This window comes from Pseudorca crassidens, chromosome 9, assembly GCF_039906515.1.
Source record: "Pseudorca crassidens isolate mPseCra1 chromosome 9, mPseCra1.hap1, whole genome shotgun sequence".
Taxonomy (NCBI): domain Eukaryota; kingdom Metazoa; phylum Chordata; class Mammalia; order Artiodactyla; family Delphinidae; genus Pseudorca; species Pseudorca crassidens.
In genome coordinates this window covers 86301326-86322407 of record NC_090304.1, presented here as the reverse complement: position 1 = coordinate 86322407, position 21082 = coordinate 86301326, and the positions used below count along the sequence as shown (strand labels likewise).

General features: G+C 36.4%; 1 protein-coding gene across 1 annotated transcript in view; it reads right to left on the bottom strand.

Moving 5' to 3' along the window:
• The window catches only part of DDX10 (DEAD-box helicase 10), a 293379-nt gene that overhangs the window by 125758 nt on the left and 146539 nt on the right, over positions 1 to 21082 (bottom strand). Inside the window, exon 14 of the mRNA XM_067750942.1 lies at positions 1564 to 1683. Within this exon, the coding sequence (XP_067607043.1) occupies positions 1564 to 1683 (120 nt within the window). The remainder of the gene's footprint in view (positions 1 to 1563; positions 1684 to 21082) is intronic.

Sequence of the window (21082 nt, the reverse complement as noted above, 5' to 3'; positions counted from 1 at the left end):
CCACACAGAGCTCCTATCAGCAATAAGTTTACACTGAAACATTTTACAGTTAAGGATTTACACTCAACTTGAAGCTAATGGGTATAATATGTACAGTTAAATTTAGTAGCACAGTAAGGAACCTCATTATGCTAACAGCACTAATCTTTTACAGTGAGCATCGATGTAATACTACAACTAACTATTTTCTGGTCTAGCCTGTTTCTCAGGTGCTGACTGACCTCTTCTCAGTAATTTCACAAAGATTCATATTTTCCAACTATATAGGCTTCCTCTGCAACTTCAACACGCTGAATTACATTCTATTTTGTTAGTTTTCGTATGGTTTATACACCATTTTACTCCGTATTACTAGTGCAAATTTGGGCTACTAAAACAAAGCCCTCTTCCCTGAAGTAAAATGCAAATCTTTGTTAACTTCAGAAGTAAAAGGAAACACACTCCACTGAATATAGACTGTGCAGGAAGCATTTTTATTAATAATGATGAAATATCTGATGTGATACATTACAGTCAGTATAAAAAGCTCTGTTATTTTACTGGGGTATTAGAACAGACTTTTTCTGAGGGTTTACTATTTGTTAGGCACTATTCTAAGTGCAGAGGACAGAGTAGCAAACATAGCCAACAAATACCTTCCCTCATGTAGCTTTTCTCAACCCAGTGAAATAGAAATACCTTCCCTCATCCCACTGGAATGGAAGAAATGGACAACCACCGAATAAATACAGAATGTAAAGTCTCATAATAAGTGCTATGAAGAAAAACTAAACATAGGGCAAGGGAAATGAGATCATGGTGGGCATGGGGTGTTGAGTGCTATATCAGAATGAACAGGGAAACCCGTAGGTTGGTGAGAGTGAAACAGAGACAATATTCAGAAGATCCTGCCATAACCACTGACTCTAGCCATCACTCCTTAGGTGAGTCACTTGACATTCTAGATATATTTCCTCTTTAAAAAATGAAGATATTATTATCTAATAGAGTGATCTTTCATGAGCAATCTGTGAGTGGTAACCCCTTTCCTACTCTATTGGGATGTATTTACACTAAGACCAGATAATGGTGAAATGAAAACCAGGCACCTATATGTCCGAGGTTATTTTAAAGCAGGGAATTCCTTCCCACAGCAGGCCAGTAAGTAAAAAACATGCCAATATGGCATCTAAAATTGAGGAACCACAGAGCAGAGGCTTTCAAGAGTCAAGCAAAAGAAGCTGTGGCCAGTACTTGTATTACTATCCTTGAGCATGTTCCCATAGAGCATGTTAACAGATGGACCCCATGACATGAAAGTCTTATCTATAAAAACAGGATTTGGAAAGTCCAAAACCAACTCTGTTGTTATTACCAGAAAGTATCCCAGCTTACTGTCAGAAAGTCATTCTTGCCTACAGATGCAGAGCTGACCAATTACCTACAGTAACAATGAAAGGAATTGCCCGAGTGCTTTAGAGAAACATTATTTTTCTTATTAAAGAATGGCAAGTCAGCAGGAGAGTCAAACTCTTTCTAATACTTGGAATGTACCTCAGAAATGAAACATTTACAGAATCTTACCTCTCCTTCATCAGTAAATGTTATTTTCTTATTTACTTTAAAATTTCTCTTCATTACTTTTTTTGCTTCTGCAACCTTGGTCACTTTTTTCTCCACACTGGATTTAGAAGGTTCTTTCTTCTGTGTGAGAATATACAAAAAAACACAGATGATTAGGTAAATGGCTGTTTTATATTAACAATTTAACACTGGCAATACACTTTCCAAAACTGAGTGTGTTTATTGCTCCTTGGCTAATGAGAAGCACCAAAACTGCTGTCCAGAAATAAAATTATTAGACTTATTAACTAATGACCCTCCCAATGCTAAAGGGGTTTAAATTTGAATGTGAATGTGAGACATAAATAACCTTAAATTTCTTCTGTTACTAAAACTGTGCTATCCTGATAATGTTAAAGCATCAGAAACTACATAATAATGTGATAAATGGACATGTAAGATAAAGCAAGCTATCGTCCAGCTAAAAACAGCACATTTTAAAAATAGCTCTAACTTCCAAGTACACACTTAAAATTTTAGACTAGGAAAATGTTTCCCTGGAAAGCAAAATGACTCCAATACACTGTTTGTGACTCAACAATCTTCCTCCCATTACAGTAATTCACTATATGAATACTGGAAAACATCCTATGATAACTAAGCTGTGTTCAAAGCTGAGATGGAGTAAGAGTTCTTGAACAGGAAGTTTGTCAACCAAAATAAGTTTCTCCCTGTAGTATACCTTGTGAACACAGGGCACTAATAAGACTTCCTTCCACCCAGTCATTCCCCCTATACCTCTTTTATCCTGCAAACACCACAAACACAACCACCAGGTTGGAGACTGTGTTACTGACTCCTACTGGATCTTCTTGGTTTTATGGCTAGGCTGATTCTTAAGGATCCTGGGTTAGCTGATACTCTGTCACCAACCCTCAGCTTATGATAGAGAAAATGCTGATCAAACAGTGCAAATCTGAGAGAATCATCATGATGTAAAAATAACAATTAAACAGGAGTAAGTTATCACTTAAATAAAGCACAAAAAATACTGAGGAGCAACAGGAGCAAACTTTCTGGGGGTGATGATAATGGTCTGCATCTCCATAGGAGTTTGAGTTACACAGGTGTATACACTTGTCAAAATTCATCAAATGTTACACTTAAAATTGGTGCATTTCATCGTATATAAATTTCTACCTCAAAGAAGAATCCTGTAAACAATACTGAACTTGAAGTTAATGCCAGGCAAGCTGAAGTATATGGAAGAAAGTGTAATGATGTTAACAACTTACTCAGAAATGCATTAAATAAAAAAAGGATAATGAATGGATTGATGGGAAATTACATGAGAAAGGAAATATGACAAAAAGTTAATTATAGAATATGAGTGATGGATATTTTGGTATCCAAAGTACAGTTTTTCAACTTTTCTGTACGTTTGAAATTTACTGTTATAAAATACAAAAGCCCAGTCCTAGGAACAAGAGAAACAGTCAAAATAGCAAAGAGACCAAAAACTGTCAGAATAAAATAATAGTCAGTCAGAAGAATCAATCCTGCAGAGTGAAACCTTGGAGTGATGTGGGTCTACATCAAGAGCTTTAGGGAAATCCATGATACTACAGAAATTATGTAACAAAATTTGGGGGTATTTGCATCACCACAGTTTTATGATTATCATGGTTTCTAAAAGGGCTTTGTGATCTCCCCCTCCTCCTCACAAAAAAAAGGTTAAATTGTTTGTTTGTTTTAGGGAAGCCACTGAAAGAAGGAACAGAAATGTCAACATGGGTGAGAAGACATGTTTATTGTAATTTCCTAATAGGCTGTGGCTTTGCTCTGATACTCTAGAATTAATCCTCACTCATTCAAATATGCACTGTTACCAAAACACAAGATATCATAGTACATACTGTCCCAGCAGTGAAAGACCCTCAATGAACCTAACTCTAACAATGGGGGGAAAAAAACATTAAACATTAACTATTTAATCACAGATGTAGTAAGCGCTCAGACAAAATACAGAGGATGAATAAATCTTTAATAGGGTGCCTGCCCTAGCTAGTCTAGGGTGAGGAGAGGAAGTCAAAGAAAACTTCCTTTTGAGGGATAGATGTTTGAATGGAGTAGCAAACGCCCAAACACTGCTGCATTACTGACACACTGGTGATGAACAAATAGCTTCTGTGTGTCCACTGATGGCGTATTTCACATATGGCTTATAAAAAAGTTTTAGTTCAATGTCATTCTTTTGAATATTAATTTTAGCAGGTAACACATGCTTATTTATTCTGTAAAGGATATTCAGTGCAAAAGCTGCATTTATGGGCTTCACTGGTGGCGCAGTGGTTGAGAATCTGCCTACCAATGCAGGGGACACAGGTTTGAGCCCTGGTCTGGGAAGATCCCACATGCCGCGGAGCAGCTAGGCCCGTGAGCCACAACTACTGAGCCTGTGCATCTGGAGCCTGTGCTCCACAACAAGAGAAGCTGCAATAGTGAGAGGCCCGTGCACTGCGATGAAGAGTGGCCCCCGCTTGCCGCAACTAGAGAAAGCCCTCGCACAGAAACGAAGACCCAACACAGCCAAAAATAAATAAATAAAAATAAAGAATTATTCTAAAAAAAACAGCTGCATTTATGTCCTCTTCGGCTATCTCAGTTTATGCCCCAAGAAGCAAGCACTGCTACTTTTTCTGTACCCTTCCAGAGACATTCTACCCACATTCAGGTACATATGAAGAGCAACAAGTTACTAAAAGAGCCCTCCCTGCAATGAACAGTCTTGTATTTACACCTTCATATACATGTGTATTTATCTATCTAGGATACATTTCTAAAACTTAAAGCACTTGGTCAAAGAGTATGTGTATTTAAATTTTGAAACATATTTCCGGAGAAGTTATACAAATTTATAACCCAATCAAAAATCTGAGAGTAACTGCTTCTCCTTATCTATTCAAACAAAGTATTGGTTTGGCCAAAAAGTTCTGTAAGATCTTAGGGAAAAACCCAAACAAACTTTTTGGCCAACCCAATATAATATTAGGCTTTATGTTTACCAGTCAACTAGGTGAAAAAATAGTATCTCAGGGAAGTTTTAATTTGCATTTGTATTTTAAACATAGCAGAACATCTCTGCAAAGGCATTTATTTTTCAGTGCACTGTCTATATTCTTTGCCAGCATTTTTAATGAATTCCTGGAATTTCATTTATTAATTTGTGAAATTTCTTCATTGGTTAAAGATGCTTCAATATTTTCTCCCACTTCATCATTTATGTTTATACTTCTGCCATATAGGGTAATATTCTTTTGTTTTGCTTTGTTTTTGCCAAGCATATATTTTTAATTTTTATAAAATTAATTTCTTTAAATAATAAAATTTTCTGGGTTTTCTAGGTTTGTGCCATACTTAATATTTTTCCAACTAAAAGACTTTTTTAAAATGAGTTTAACTCCTTAAAATGCAGGTTTTACTTTCTTAAAAGTGTCAACACTGGCTCTTGAACAAGGGGGAAAGTACTCATTAATATTTTACATTTCCATGCATTGTCACAAAAAAATATAAATTATACCTATTGCTAGGCAAGAGTTATATTTTGACTATAAGCCTTTATATTATTGGTATAAGAATGAAATTTGCAGCAATTAGAAGGTATAATGAAAGATTTCCTGACAAGACATAAAACATCAAAATGCAATTTTCATTTCTATTTGCACTTCTTCCACAACATGTATGCTATACTTTAAAATAAAATGCCAAGGGCTTCCCTGGTGGCGCAGTGGTTGACAGTCCGCCTGCCGATGCAGGGGACACGGGTTCATGCCCCGGTCCGAGAGGATCCCACATACCGCGGACCGGCTGGGCCCGTGAGCCATGGCCGCTGAGCCTGCGCGTCGGGAGCCTGTGCTCCGCAACGGGAGAGGCCACAACAGTGAGAGGTCTGCGTACCATAAAAAAAATAAATAAAATAAAATAAAATAAAATAAAATGCCAAGAGGAAAAATGTCATAAAATACAAAGCTGATAAAGCATCAAGTCATTCTCGATAGTGATAGCTGTAGCAGGTTGCCATGAATAACTTGGAAGATAAAAGAACAATGAAAACAGTTACAAACACAATAACAGTTCCTATCAAAAGGGCCACATTAGTTAATATTGGCTACAAGAAGATTCAAAATACAATCAATGAAAAAACCTACCTTAGTATAAACATTACTAGATGTCATAAAAGATAAAAGTATTATTGCAAAACGATGAAAAACAAAACCATACGGAGATGAAAGTTAAAATTAAAGGGAAAGATACTCCAAAGAAATCAGATTTTTATCTTTCCCTAAAGTAGCTCCATGTGTGTCACTGAATAATTAATAGTTTATAATAGAAACTGTATCTAAAAGTGAAGAAAACCAACAAAATAAAGAACTATCAATCTTGGTAGGAACCTTAGAGGATACCTATTATGCCCTCATGCTAAAGATAAGGGCCTTTTGTAACATTTATAAACACTGTTGCCCCAAAGTCCAAATGTACTTAACTTGAGATATTTCTGCTGCCTAAATAACCAAACCCTACTAGAACTTGTTTATTACTTTTTTCTAAAAAAAAGCAAAACTGCCTGCCATGCAAACTTACTCCTTAATCATTCTATATTTGCTGAACTACAATGATTCACTAATTTTATAGTATAAAATAAGGATGTACTATTTGACAATCTATTTTAAAGCTATCTAAACTTCTCTGATGATGAGTGATGTTGAGCACATTTTCATGTACTTATTGCCTATTTGTATATCTTCTTTGGAAAAAAGTCTATTCAGGTTGTTTGCCCATTTAAAAATATGATTATTTGGTTTTTTGTTTTTAAGTTGTATGAGTTCCTTATATATCTAAGATATTAACCCTTTATCAGATACATCATCTGTAAATATTTTCTCCCATTCTATAGATTGCCTTTTTAACTTGTTTCCTTTGCTGTGTAGAGCTTTTTAGTTTGATGCAGTCCCTTTGCTTATTTCAGCTTTTGTTGCCTATGCTTTTGGTATCTTAACCAAAAGATCATTGCTAAGAATATTCTATTCAAATTACAAGACCCCAACCCTACCTCCTTTCTGATGAGAATCATAGCTGTTATAGAATTTATTTGTATGAGATACTTGTCTCATTACTTGATATTGACACTTCATGAATTATATCTAAAAGATTGCCTAAATGATCCATTCTACAAATCCTTCCAAATTTTTAAATTTTATGAATAATGTGTGTTTATTCTAAACACAAAATCATATAGATGAGAGCCTACATAGCCCAACAAAGTTCCTCACTTATTTTAAGGTTAGATCAGTCCTTGTATATTAAGGAGCTTAATATACAATTAAGTCCATCTTATATTAAGAAGCAAACCATAAGTAAATGTTAATCTTTCTCTTTCTCTATTCTGTATGGTCAATAAGGCCATGCACTACTAATTTCACTGTAGTCTGTGAACTGCAATTTCAATGTATAAAGTAATGAGAATGGTTACTGAGCACTACAATATATTAAGCAGCAATGACAAAATATTTATTATGAAATATTTGTGATTCCTTTTTTAAAAAATATATATACTAAACTCAAACTGGCCTTGGTACCTAGTTAGTTAAGCCAATTTTGACAGGCCATTTTAAGACATTTAAGAGATGCTGATGCCAACCTCCCAAACTCCCAAGACAAGGTAATCACTGCTACTGGTGGTAATAAACTAAGTTAAATGACTTGGGGCAGCATTTATAAAACTACTAGAAACAATATGACACTAAGGTATACTCTCTTGGGGAAAGCAACTAAGCTGTCTACTTCTCTACCACCTTCCATGGTTCCAGTGTCTGCCATTTTTCTAAATTGGTTAACACTAGTAAATCACAAGACATGAATGGGATATATCTTAACTGAGAGAGAAATAATAAACATCACTACCACATCCAGTCAAAGCCATGTTCACAACTACACATACATCAAGTTTCCAAGCTCTGCCTTCTGTTGTACACAAAAGTTAGCTAAGCAAAAAGTACCAAATGAAAGGTCAAAGGCCAGCCTACATGTACACGTCAACAAAATGTGCTTGGATTATGTCCAGTCATTTAAAATTGGATATTCTTAAAAATACACCATTTATAAAATAGTGTTATGCAAAGCCATATAATGGTGATTTTAAAATATTGACATCATTAAATACAGAACCTGGAAGGATGAAAAGGCCAAAATCACCTAGAAAAATAACACTGCATGCACCTGTATATGTAGAAGTTAAGAGGTTTTCAAGATCACATAACAATACCAGCAAGGTTAGGGCTGGAACTCTAAATCCTGGGGTAGAGGGGTGGGCAAAATAAAGGGGATTAAGAGGTAAGAACTTCCAGCTATAAAATACATAAGTCACAGGATGTAATGTACAGCATAGGGAATATAGCCAATAATACTGTAATAACTTTTTTTTTTAAATTTTGACAGATGGTAACCAGACTTAGTGTGGTGACCACTTTGTGATATATAAAAATACTGAATCACTATGTTGTACACCTGACACTAATATAATATTGTAAATCAATTATACTTAAAAACAACAAAAAATAAAACCTATATTGATCACCAAAAAAAAAAACCCCAAAACCTAGTTTGTGATCTTACCTTAATACCACATATAACTAATAAAATATCTTAGAAACATCTCAGAGACCACACTTCCCTCTGAGAATCATAGTTTTCCTAAACAATACTCAGAAACTCCATAAAACAGAAATCAAAAGCTGGTCAACAACAAACAATTTTCTTTAAAACGCAAAGAATTTCTCAAGGGATGCATTTTAAAAGCGTTTTCCTTTTCTTTTTTTTTTCTTTCCAGTACGCGGGCCTCTCACTGCTGTGGCCTCTCCCGCCGCGGAGCACAGGCTCCGGACGCGCAGGCTCAGCGGCCATGGCTCACGGGCCCAGCGGCTCCACGGCACGGGGGATCCTCCCGGGCCGGGGCACAAACCCGTGTCCCCTGCATCGGCAGGCGGACTCCCAACCACTGCACCACCAAGGAAGCCCTTTTTTTTCTAATGGCAGGACCAGATATATGACTAAATCTGACCTCTATTTTTTTAAAAATCTCTCAAAAGCATAACATTTAGAAAAAAGTATTCTGCCTCTCAACGTGCTTTTTTTTTCCCGGTAAGTTGCATGCTGAGCATGCAGTGATTAATATAATTTCCATCTGCCCTCTTTAGCACTTAAACATTTTTAAAAGTTAGACAGCGACTGCAAGGTGTTGACAGATTCTTGCTCATTTGTTTATTTTTCTCCTACCTTAGAATGAGTCCCTGTTATTTCATTAGTAAATCTGTAACACTAAAATGTAATATTCTGGACTACCACTTACTAAAAACTACTGTAAACCATACTTCCCAAAGAAGTAAAATGAAATTTTTGCTAAGCTCCAAACTCCTTATGCTACACAGCCAAGCAACACTTTTTTTTAAAATCACTCTTTTTCCTACTGTCCCATCCACAAACTAGAAAATGTAGGAGCTATCAATATGCTTGATGCACAGCAAAGGAAACCATAAACAAAATGAAAAGACAACCTACAGACTGGCAGAAAGTATGTGCAAACGATGCAACTGACAAGGGCTTAATTTCCAAAATATACAAACAGTTCATACAACTCAATAACAAAAACACAAAAAACCCAATCAGAAAAATGGACATAAGACCTAAATAGACATTTCTCCGAAGAAAACATACAGATGGCCAAAAGGTACATGAAGAGATGCTCAACACTGCTAATTATTAGAGAAATGCAAATCAAAACTACAATGAGACATTCAACCTTACACTGGTCAGAATGGGCATCATCAAAAAGTCTACAAATAATAAATGATGCAGAGGGTGTGGAAAAGTGGGAACCCTCCTACACTGTTGGTGGGAATGTAAATTGGTGCAGCCACTATGGAGCATAGTATGAAGGCTCCTTAAAAAACTAAAATAGAGTTACCACATGATCCAGCAATCTCACTCCTGGGCATATATCCGGAGAATAACATAAATTGAAAAGATACATGCACTGCAATGTTCATTGCAGCACTACTTACAATAGCCAAGACATGGAAGCAACCTAAATGTCCATCAACAGATGAACAGATAAAGAAGACACTGTGTGTGTGTATGTATGTATATATATATACATACACACACACACAAATATATATACACACAATGGAATATGACTCAGCCATAGAAAAGAATGAAATAATGCCATTTGCAGCAACATAGATGAACCTAAAGATTATCATACTAAGTGAAGTAAGTCAGAGAAAGACAAGTATCACTTATATGCGGAATCTAAAAAAAAAAAGATACAAATGAACTTGTTTATAAAACAGAAATAGACTCACAGACATAGAAAACAATCTTACAGTTACCAAAGCGGAAGCGGGGGGATAAATTAGGAGTTTGGGATTAGCAGATATAAACTACTATATATAAAATATATAAACAATAAGGTCCTACTGTATAGCACAAAGAACTATATTCAATATCTCATAATAAACCATAACAGAAAAGAATATGAAAAAGAATATTTATATACACACGCATATGTATAACTGAATCACTTTGCTGTACACCAGAAACTAACGCATCGTAAATTAACTATAATTCAATTTTTAAAAAAATGCTTGAAATTCTCCTGCAAAAGGAAAGTTTAATTTAAGATTCAACACTGGCTGTCTTTTGAGACCTTTTCTCACTTTCTTCCCTCGGTCTTCTGGTGATTATCTTTCATGGTTTTTCTTACACTCTACTTCTATTTTTAAGAAATTCTGCTACTTCTATTTTACTCCTCTTAGACACCACACCAAACTCCCTGAGGATATGGACTTTGTTTTACTCATTGTTCAATTCCTAGAGTAAGTGCCTAACACTGTGCCTGGACAAACTAATAATTATTTGTGAAGCTGAGCTGAGACTGGTCAAATCAAGACCAATTTTTTGGGGGAGCAACATTCATTCAAAGACTCTGAAATGCATTCTTCTGTTACCTATTCTGACATCAACTTACTTAAATAGCATAAAAATAAACAAATATATAATATTTCACATTTGATACTTATTAGTTGACAAAATGGATTCACTAACTCTGGACAATAAAGTATGATGCAAGAAGTAGAACTGTCTGTAAATGCAGTCAGGAGTCACTCCGGGTGCCTAGTCAGTGAGCTGGAATCACTCCTTTATCCCCTTCTCCCAGCAGGAGAGGCTGTGTGACCTCACTCAGCTTTAGACAAAGCCAGAGCTTCTTCCCTTAGCAGGGCAAACCCAACTTCCCATGGGCCCCAGGTCTCCACATGCTGGACAGATGAATTTCTTAGATGACTGAAGGCATCCACACTATTCTGTCTGATCCTCAAGTAGTCTGCGTGACAATTCACATATGAGGTTGATCTACCACGTATTCTAATACGTAAGAGAGAATAATGTATAGGACAGGATACCTTCACTAGAATAAATACCTATGCTTTATATTGAGCAGACTGTCAAACCTCTGGCATCCCTCTGTGTGGAATAATGAAAGGATGGGAAACCCATGCCTTACCTTCTTCTTGTTGATCCTGGCTTGTCCCCATAAAATGTCACCTGTTCCCAATAAAGCCTATTCCTTAATCCATGCCATGATATTGTGAAATTTGTCCTAAGCTCTGATGCATGACAAGTGCCAATCCAGATGGACTTACCAGCAGATCAGAAGGTCACTAAACTTTTCTTTGAGAAGTTTATAGAACAGTAGCTAATTAGAGATGCCATCTGCCAGGTACCATGCTAGATGTTTTCCATTTCATTTACTCCTCACAACTTCCCTTTTGAGGTATTTCCTGCATCTTACAGGCAATGAAACTGACAATAGAATAAGTTTAACAATTATCCTGCTAAAGAGAAAGAGGGAGGTTCTAAACACAGACCCATCAAACTCAAATTTTATAATCTCAAACACTGAAGCTCATGCTCTTCTCAGGACTCTACAATGTCACTGATTAAAAAAACTTTAGAAACATTGTTTGTAGGAAACTTTAGTCTACTTTTCAAATGCTGGAGCCCATAACCTCTCTCAGAGATTGAAATACTACTTACACTTGAACAAATCCTTTGATAGCGAATTCACTAAATAAAGAAAACTTGTGTTGCACCGGGCACCTATTGCTATCTTTCCTATGTATTTTTAAAAGAATAAATTACATTAATAGAAAACAGCAAGGAAAATTACTCTTTTTACTAAAAAATTAATGTAGTTTCCAAACCACATAAGCAATTAATATTGGTCAAAATCCCAATCTAAATGCTTTTTTCAAAGTTCCACTGTTACCCTTTAGAGGTCTCTTCTGGTAATGAAAACGAAGACAAATTGAATTTTCTTATGTCAATCTAGGAAAAAGAAAATAGTAATTACAGATAGAGGTGAAATAAAGTTGGGGGGTCTAAATAAAGTTTAGAGAGCTAAAAAGAGTTCTGTGACAAGAGTCAGGGAAGACTGGGGACAAAAGAGACAACATGTATGGAACAATATAGACAAGAAAAAGGACAGCTGTGCAGAGTCAGGACAGTTACAGTAATAAAAGGAGACAATCTGAAAACAAAATCACAAGAAACGAAGAAACAAGGGAAAGGAAAAGCTCTAAGAAAATAAATTCCTCTCACGATTAGTGATGTGTTGCAAAAACACTGCACCATACAGCCAATTCACTTTTTTCCCTTAACAGACACCTAACCAAACTATCAACTCTAAATAGGGAAAACATACTGACAGGATGCATAACTGTCTTCCATCTCCCAAATATTCTCTTCCTTACACCAAAGGAAAGCCTGAGATACAAGAATAGAAGTGGTAAGTTCAAAAGAAAAGAGTATATTAAAACATGAAATGAATCTTTAGAACTCAGTGTGGTTATTTCCAAGTTAGTATGCTACCACTGACCAATACTATTTATAACATATCCTAAACCGGTTCTTCTCCAAAAACTTGAATTATTTAAATCATACAATAATTTGAAGGATTTGGTTCAATCATTAATAACTCAGTGATGATCCTAATAAAAGATTTACCTAAAACTAATTTCAAATACATTCAATTTCAATCTAATCAAGTAAACAGGCTGAAGTGATGGGAATTTTCTCTATTAAAATGCAATTAATTCTCCACTCATGTATTAAGAATTCTGGAGTCAGCATATTATGAAGCACACTAATAATTTGCTTCATTAGTTCTGAATCTAAGATGCTAGATGTCAAAACTTCCTAATAAAGACCACAAACTATCACAGAGTAACTTGATCAAAATAGTACTATTATCAGCTATTTAACTGAAGGCATAGCATCTGGATAATTTTTAACTTGCTTTGGAATGGACTAACCATTTTAAGAACAGTAAGTTGTAATTCACTGCTTTGCCAGAAATCAGCTGCTATACCTTGACAATCATGTTAAAGTAAGCTCCACCACCTTACTCAGAGAAGCATGCATGCATTTTTTTTTGGCAGAGGAAGGCACAGAGGGAGGGAGCAAATATGAATGTGTATGAGTATCTTATCAGTTTCTAGAGAGCTGCTTTCCCTGAACTTACCCTGGCATCATCTCTCCAGTTACTTAAGATAGGTACTGAAAATTGCCATAAAAAATTTATTACTTTATGTACTGTAGGACAGTTGTTGAATTGCAAGGAAAAGCTGTGTTTCTCTAAAGTAGAAGAATGTTTTCTCAATATGGAAAAAGTGTTGTTCTTTTCATTTTGGCACTTAAGACCTCAGAGCCAAATTCCTGATCCATATTAAGAACCAGGTAAAACCTTGCATGACCTGCATATTTAATTTCCCACCAGTCATTTCTATTCTATCTATATTTTACATGCCTGATGTTTTCTACTTTATTACACTTAGAAGTATTTTTTAAGCCACTTCAAATTCCTTGTGGGATTAGGAGGGATAAAATATAATTAAAAGGAATAAAGAAAGCTCAGTTATTTATACATCAAACACTGACTAAGTACCTATTATATCCCAAGTCCTATCCTAGGCACTTAGGCTATAGTGAAGCTTGAATTCTAGTCGGAAAACACAGACACACACACATACACACAAACACACACAGACACACACACACACACACTAATATGTCAAGGAGCTTTAGGAGCTAGAAACAAAGGCAGAGTAAGGAGCTAGAAGTGACTGAGTAGAATGAAGAAATTTCAGACAGAGAAGGCCTCTCTGAAGAGTGGACACCTGAGCAAATATCAGAAGGATGTGAAAGAGGAAGTCGTCAGTAATCTATGTAAGCTTTGCAGGTAGAGGAAACAATAAGTGCTGAAGGCCCACAAGGGAAATGAGTTTATTATTTTCAAGAAAAAAAAATTCCGAGTGACCAGATAAGAGTGAGCAAGATGGGGCTTCCCTGGTGGCGCAGTGGTTTAGAGTCCGCCTGCCGATGCAGGGGACGCGGGTTCATGCCCTGGTCCGGGAGGATCCCACATGCCACAGAGCGGCTGGGCCTGTGAGCCACGGCCGCTGGGCCTGCGCATCCAGAGCCTGTGCTCCGCAGCCGGAGAGGCCACAACGGTGAGAGGCCCGCGTATCGCAAAAAAAAAAAAAAAAAAAAAAGAGTGAGCAAGATGGAGGGTGATAAGAGAGGCAATCAGAGACAAAGGAAGATTTCTGATTAGGCAAGGCCTTGCAGGACACTATAAGGAGTCTGATTTTACCCTGAATACGACAGAATGAATACAAGTTTTGAGCAAGAAAGAGAACATGATCTAGTTTACTCTTTTTTTATCTACCCCCCACCCCGCTGTGAAGATACCAAATTGTATAGAAGCAAGGGGGGACAAAGAAAAAAACAAGAAAACCAATTAGAAAATTAATCTATCAGTCTACATGCAAGATCACAGATGGTCTGAATCAGAGTAGCAAGTGAAGAACATGGTAGAGTCTGGATATATTTTGAAGGAAGAGTAACACATGCCAGAAGAGTAGATGTGGGAGGTGAAAGAGGATTCAGGGATAACTCCTAGGTTCTTAGACTGAGTGACTGAGTGACTGGCGTTAAATATCCAAAAGATATTAAACACCTAGTTAAAAGGAGTTTAAGCGAAGCAGAAGAGGTTCAGGACATGTATTTGGATTCATCGACAAATCCAACGTCTAGGTTTGCCTAGGGAATATATTTAGGTGGAGACTAGTTTAAGGCAGAGTCTTGGGGCACTCCCTCATTTAAAGATGGGGGAACCAGCAAAGAAAACCGAATAAACTAAGCAAATAAATAAAATTAAATTTTTGTCATTTTAAAGTGGAAAGTAACAAGCTTACTCCTTTTGATCTCATCTTCATGCTATAATGGAGGGAATGACAAATCAGTTCACTACCATTCAGATTCAAATTAATAAGGAAAAGGAATAAAGCTAACTGAGCCCAAAGAAATCTCATTATTTAAAGAGTGTTTGATTGATGGTCCCAATTTTACAACCATTAAAGCAATTAATAAACCCATTTTACAGAAGGACATCCAGGTCTTCTGAACATCCTAAAAACATTTTATGTCTGTCTCCCAGGGAGCTTTTGGATCATTAATAGTACTCATTTTTTTTTAAATCTAGTTCATCCAAAAACAATGGTAAGCTTCCATCTTACTTACCTTGTCCATTATTTTATTATAAACTACCTCCCAGAATCATGCTAAGGGAAACTCATATAAATTTATCTAATGATTAACTGAGAGCTTCGTAATGTCAAATTAGATTTTGCCTCCCAAATCTAGTAGGGTGGACAGAGTATGGAAAGGTAACATGTACTGTTATTCATGAAGTTAACAGCTAACTTGTTTATTTTAATAACAGTGTTGTATTTTAAAAATCACCAACAAAGAAATTTGTTAATTTTTTATGTGCAGGGATAAGAGAGTAACTCTACAAGAGCTACGCAAAGACTTAATTATATACACTTACTGTGTGACCCAGCCTAGACCCAGCCAGCCAGCATTCACACAAGCATGTTAAAGGGGTGAACATTTTCTACAGGTAAGTCTAACAAATTAACAAAAAGATGAAAACTGACCCAAAAAACCTGCTTCATTATTAAGTCAGTATAAAGATTAAGCACATAAATTTTGGAACTACTTATTACTATGTCCAAATTCTAGCTCTATCATTTACTAGCTCAAGATTTTTTAACCTCCCAATCTTCAACTTCCTCATCTTTAAAATAGGAACGATAACATATTTTTGATAGGGCTACCTTCAGGATTAATTAGTAAATATGTCTTCACTCATCTAGTCTACTAACCTCAAAATTCATCAACCAGCTCTAATCACAGATGTGTCCTCCTACTCTGGTCTACCTCCACTCATCATCCTACTGAGAATGGCATCTAGCTTTGACTGTCTGACCACTGAGCTGTTACTCTTTCAACTTCACAATGGTATCTTGCCACCTTATACTCTCTAACATATGCTACTGCAGACCTGGCCCCTATTTTCAGTTTCAGCTCCCTTAAGTAGAAAGCCACCTACCATAAATCTGGCCAAAAATAAACCAGTCACAAGCTTGAAAAATGAACCTCTACTAACACTTATTAGCAGTATTCAAGAAAATAAAGAAAATAATTTGTGTCCAATGTTAACTTAGAAACATTGACAAACGTGTCATTTTTGTTTTTTCTAAATCCTGGCTTACATGTAGCAAAAAGATGGATACTAATATCAAAAGACCAGCTAAAGGGCTTCCCTGGTGGCGCAGTGGTTGAGAGTCTGCCTGCCGATGCAGGGGACACGGGTTCATGCCCCAGTCCGGGAAGATCCCACATGCCGCAGAGCGACTGGGCCCGTGAGCCATGGCCGCTGGGCCTGTGCGTCTGGAGCCTGTGCTCTGCAACGGGAGAGGCCACAACAGTGAGAGGCCCGCGTACCGCTAAAAAAAAAAGACCAGCTAAAGTTTAACCTTTATACACATTATCTAATCTAGGTATAAGAGAAAATTATAAATCACTATTCATTCACTGCCAAGATAGGAGAGGTGGTTTTAAATGTGTAATATTTAGACTTCCAGTTCTGGCAACATGGTAGAAGCTCTCACACCATAAATACCTAGCAACACTGATAAAATATAACTAAATAGCTTTTCAATAATTAAATATATTGCTAATTTAGCAAGAAAAAATCCCCCAAGTCAGAAAAGGAAAAGGAAATTGGGTAGTCCTCAGGTACACTATCAACCCAAAACAAACCACAAATGCTATGTGACTGAGTATTACACTCACACTTGGTAGAAGAGATGCAAGAAGTGAGAACAATCAATCTGCTATGAAACTCTCAAATGGCTGTATGCTCTGTGAAAGAAGGACCAGAAAAAAATTCGGCTGGGGGCCCAAAAAGACAACAAGGAAGTTTAGATCAATTCAGGCTCTGAGCTCTGGGTACAAGAAAGAGACTAAGGGGAGGGAGATGAGTATAAAATCCTAGAATAAAATAAAAAACCCAAGGTGGATTGCCCAAATTTACACCACCAGAAACCCCCAGGTTAAGAAATAAACAAAAAATAGTTTACATTTAAGTTAAGAATTTTGGGAAATCTGTAAAAGAGTGATGAGTAGCTCTATGAAATATTTAAGCTTATGATAAAGGAAAATATACATATCAATGGAATGGAACAGAAAGTCCAAAAATAGAACCAAAATATGTAAAGGTTTTCACATAGAATAAAGGTGGCACATTAAATCAGTGCAAAAGACAGACTTCAACAAATGGTGTTAGAACAAAATAGCTATCTAGAAAAAATACAGTTTATTTTTTCCACACTTCACACCTTACAAAAGAATATATTCCAAGTGGATCAAAAACTTATATGCACAAAATTAAACCATAAAAGTACTGGAATAAGTGCTTGGAGAAGCCTTTTATAACCTTAGAGCAGTGAAGGTTCTTTTCAACTTTGACATGAAACTTAGAAGTCACAAAAGACCAAATTGGCAAATTCAACTACATAAAAAATTTTTAAAACATGATCCAAAGTCAGAAAAACAAAAGATAGTCTCATCTGGAAAACAAAAACAAACCAAGAACAACAGAAAAAGCAAACTACTTGCAATTAATTCATTAGATCCAAGCAATGGTCAAATTTTCCCAATATAAAGAGCTAATACAAAGAGTAAGAAAAAAGATCAACCTCCCAGTAAGGCAAAAGATATGGATAGTTCCCAGAAAATGCAATACAAATGGCTCACTCATGATATGAGAAATGTAAATGAAAACTTCACAGAGATACCATTTATCTCCTGTGTAATTGGGAAAGATCAAATATTTCAAAAGATGCTGTGTTACAAGAAAAAGTGGTATCATGTGTTACAAACAGAAATGTGAAATAGCCCGATTTACAGTATCTATCAAAAATTTAAACTTATGGACCCTTTGACTTAGTAATTTCACTTCTGGGAATTTATTCTATAGTTTATTTTTAAATGAAGAGAAATACACACTCAAATATATTCTATATCAGTAAGGAAGAAAATACATATGGTTTTGGCTGGTTGTTTTCAAAAACATATATTATGAATTTTATAACAACTTAAGAACTTGGGAAATCTGTTCATAAACAGAGTAAATGTTTGCTCATGGCATTTTTATGACTTTTCATTATTATAATTTTAGAAATATTCATTTTACATCTTTTCACACATGCTATAATCCATTTAGTCAACAGTTACTGAAAAACATATACAAGTAGAAAAAGGGTGGTAATACCTAAGAACTACAAAAATGTAACTCAGTGTTGACTATTATCATGTACTTATAAATCAATGTAAGTAATGAGCTTACATGTCTATTTCATCAAAAATGAAGCATACTAAAATTCTCATTCACGTGCAGTTTTTTGAGAGATATAACACTATAAAAAGAATATCTAGGGAATTTATTTTTGAAAAGCAAAAATCAATTGAAAGCAAAGGTGGCTAATTAATTGGCTACATAGGATATCAAACACAGCAAGATTTGATGATGCTATGTGGCAAACCTCATTTCAAAGGCATAATATCTGTGTATTAGTGATTTGCTTAATAAACCCTGAAAGATAACTGGATTTTGGAAAATATCTTATTTATTGATTTTGTTGTCCATTCCTCAAATTGTATCTAGTGTGTTAGGCAAAGCCTCTTGCAACAAGGAAATTAATGAGCAGATTGGTTGCAGCCATTACTGCAAAATGATCAATGATTTTACTAGAAGAAAAACAGGAACATAGTAACATGCTTACCTTTAACTAGTACCAGTATAAAAATTTTAGGATAAGTGAACATTATCAAAAAACATGAGGATCTTCTACATATATACAATTAAAATATATAGAAAAAGTACAGCAAATGTGTATCAAAAATTGCCCGTCTTATTAATTACTGGCTCTCTCTTTATCACATTTATAGTCAATTTCCCTTCCAGAAGTAGCCTTTGCTCTATTAGTCCTAGCTAACTAAAATTCAGTAGGATCACTTGTCATTTCTAGGGCATAAAGGCAATGGGAAACTGGTGGACAGTTAATGAGAAAATATAACTGGGTGCTAAATAGATCCATACTGTCTTCTGAGGATTCTTTCCCCCTTACTGAAAGAGAAAACACATTCTCTCTGCTTGCTTTTTAACAAATATCTCTAAGGTAACATCAATAATATGTCTAAGACATTTTTTTGTTTTGTTTTGAGTAAAAAACAGTATACAAATAATGACATTATAATATTTAAATTTAATTATGTGCTATATGCCAGATCATGGTAGAAGATGGTGAATAACGTTTGAGTGTGTTTCCTTTTTAAAAATAAATCCTAAAGGATGGGGGTAAATTCAGAGAAAGTTCAGCAAGGAGGCAGCATAAGGGCTCCTTTCCTAGAATATCCTTCCTTACTCTCTATAATTTTATTTTTGTTTTTGTTTCTGTTTTTTGTGGTACGCGGGCCTCTCACTGTTGTGGCCTCTCCCATTGCAGAGCACAGGCTCCGGACACGCAGGCTTAGCGGCCATGGCTCACGGGTCCAGCCGCTCCGCGGCATGTGGGATCTTCCTGGACTGGGGCACAAACCCGTGTCCCCTGCATCGGCAGGCGGACTCTCAACCACTGCGCCACCAGGGAAGCCCACCCTCTATAATTTTAAAAGTCCAGTGCAAGGTCCACCTATGCCATGAAGCTGTCTCTTGCCCAATCCAACAGGATGATCTTTGATCAATTCCTACTACCATAAAATTTAGCGCTTAATTTTATAAGGTCTTGTATCATTTGCTAATTTTTACACATACTACCTATCTCCACAATATAATCACAGTATAATCATGTGAGGTGTGACAGGTTGAAAGTATATATAACCACAGCCACCGCCACCATCCCAACATAGACATACACCACACTGGCACAACACTGAGTACGAAAAAGATGGCAACATAACTTACATAGTATATCAAGTGACCAACTACTGACTTAGACAACAAAATCTAGTGATCTCTTGTAGAAGGTGAACAGACAAAAATATCTTGTAAAATATATTTTGTTCACCTTTTTTGTAGAAGTGAACAAAATGGACAAAAACATCTCCCTTGGATATTACAGTCCATTGGACACAGACAAAGAATAATGACTGGAAGGTATAAATGCTATGGGAAAAAATACACAGCAGGGTAAAGGAGGAATGGCAAGTGTGTGGTATGTGTCTTTGAGGGAGGTGGGGATCAGGGGTTGGTGGTTGTTAAAATCCCCAGAGCATCTAGCCATGCATTTGTGTGTGTGTGTGTGTGTGTGTGTGTGTGTGTGCGCACACACGCACACACGTGCATGCATTATCACTCAAGTGTGGAAAAAATGCAAAATAAGACAAAGCACAAATTCCATGGAAAAGTGAAAGTTTATACTTAAGAAGTTTATACTTTAATTGGAGCTTAGTGTCCCCATTTTAGAGATGTGGTCCACATCAGTCAATTCTAAACAATGAAAGCACAACCCAGAACATCATCTCCCCTTCTCAATCAACCTCTCCTCCCTTATCGCCCCCCAAAACACACACACACACACACACACACACACACACACACACACCAGCCCTCCAAGCCAAACTTACAAATCATCTATAAATGCAACTGGGTACAGTACATCCTACTCTTCTCCACATAGGCTGTCATCACTGCTCTCATAACTCATGTTATAAAACAAGATCAAAAGAATACAGCCAGGGGAAAAGATATATCTATTCAAGTCCCTTCCACCCACTTTTTCTTGTTGTTGCAGTTCTTCTTTTTCTTTTTCTTTTTTTTTTTTGCAGTGCACGGGCCTCTCACTGTTGTGACCTCTCCCGTTGCGGAGCACAGGCTCCGGACGCGCAGGCTCAGTGGCCATGGCTCACGGGCCTAGCCGCTCTGCGGCATGTGGGATCTTCCCGGACTGGGGCACGAACCCGTGTCCCCTGCATTGGCAGGCAGACTCTCAACCACTGCGCCACCGGGGAAGCC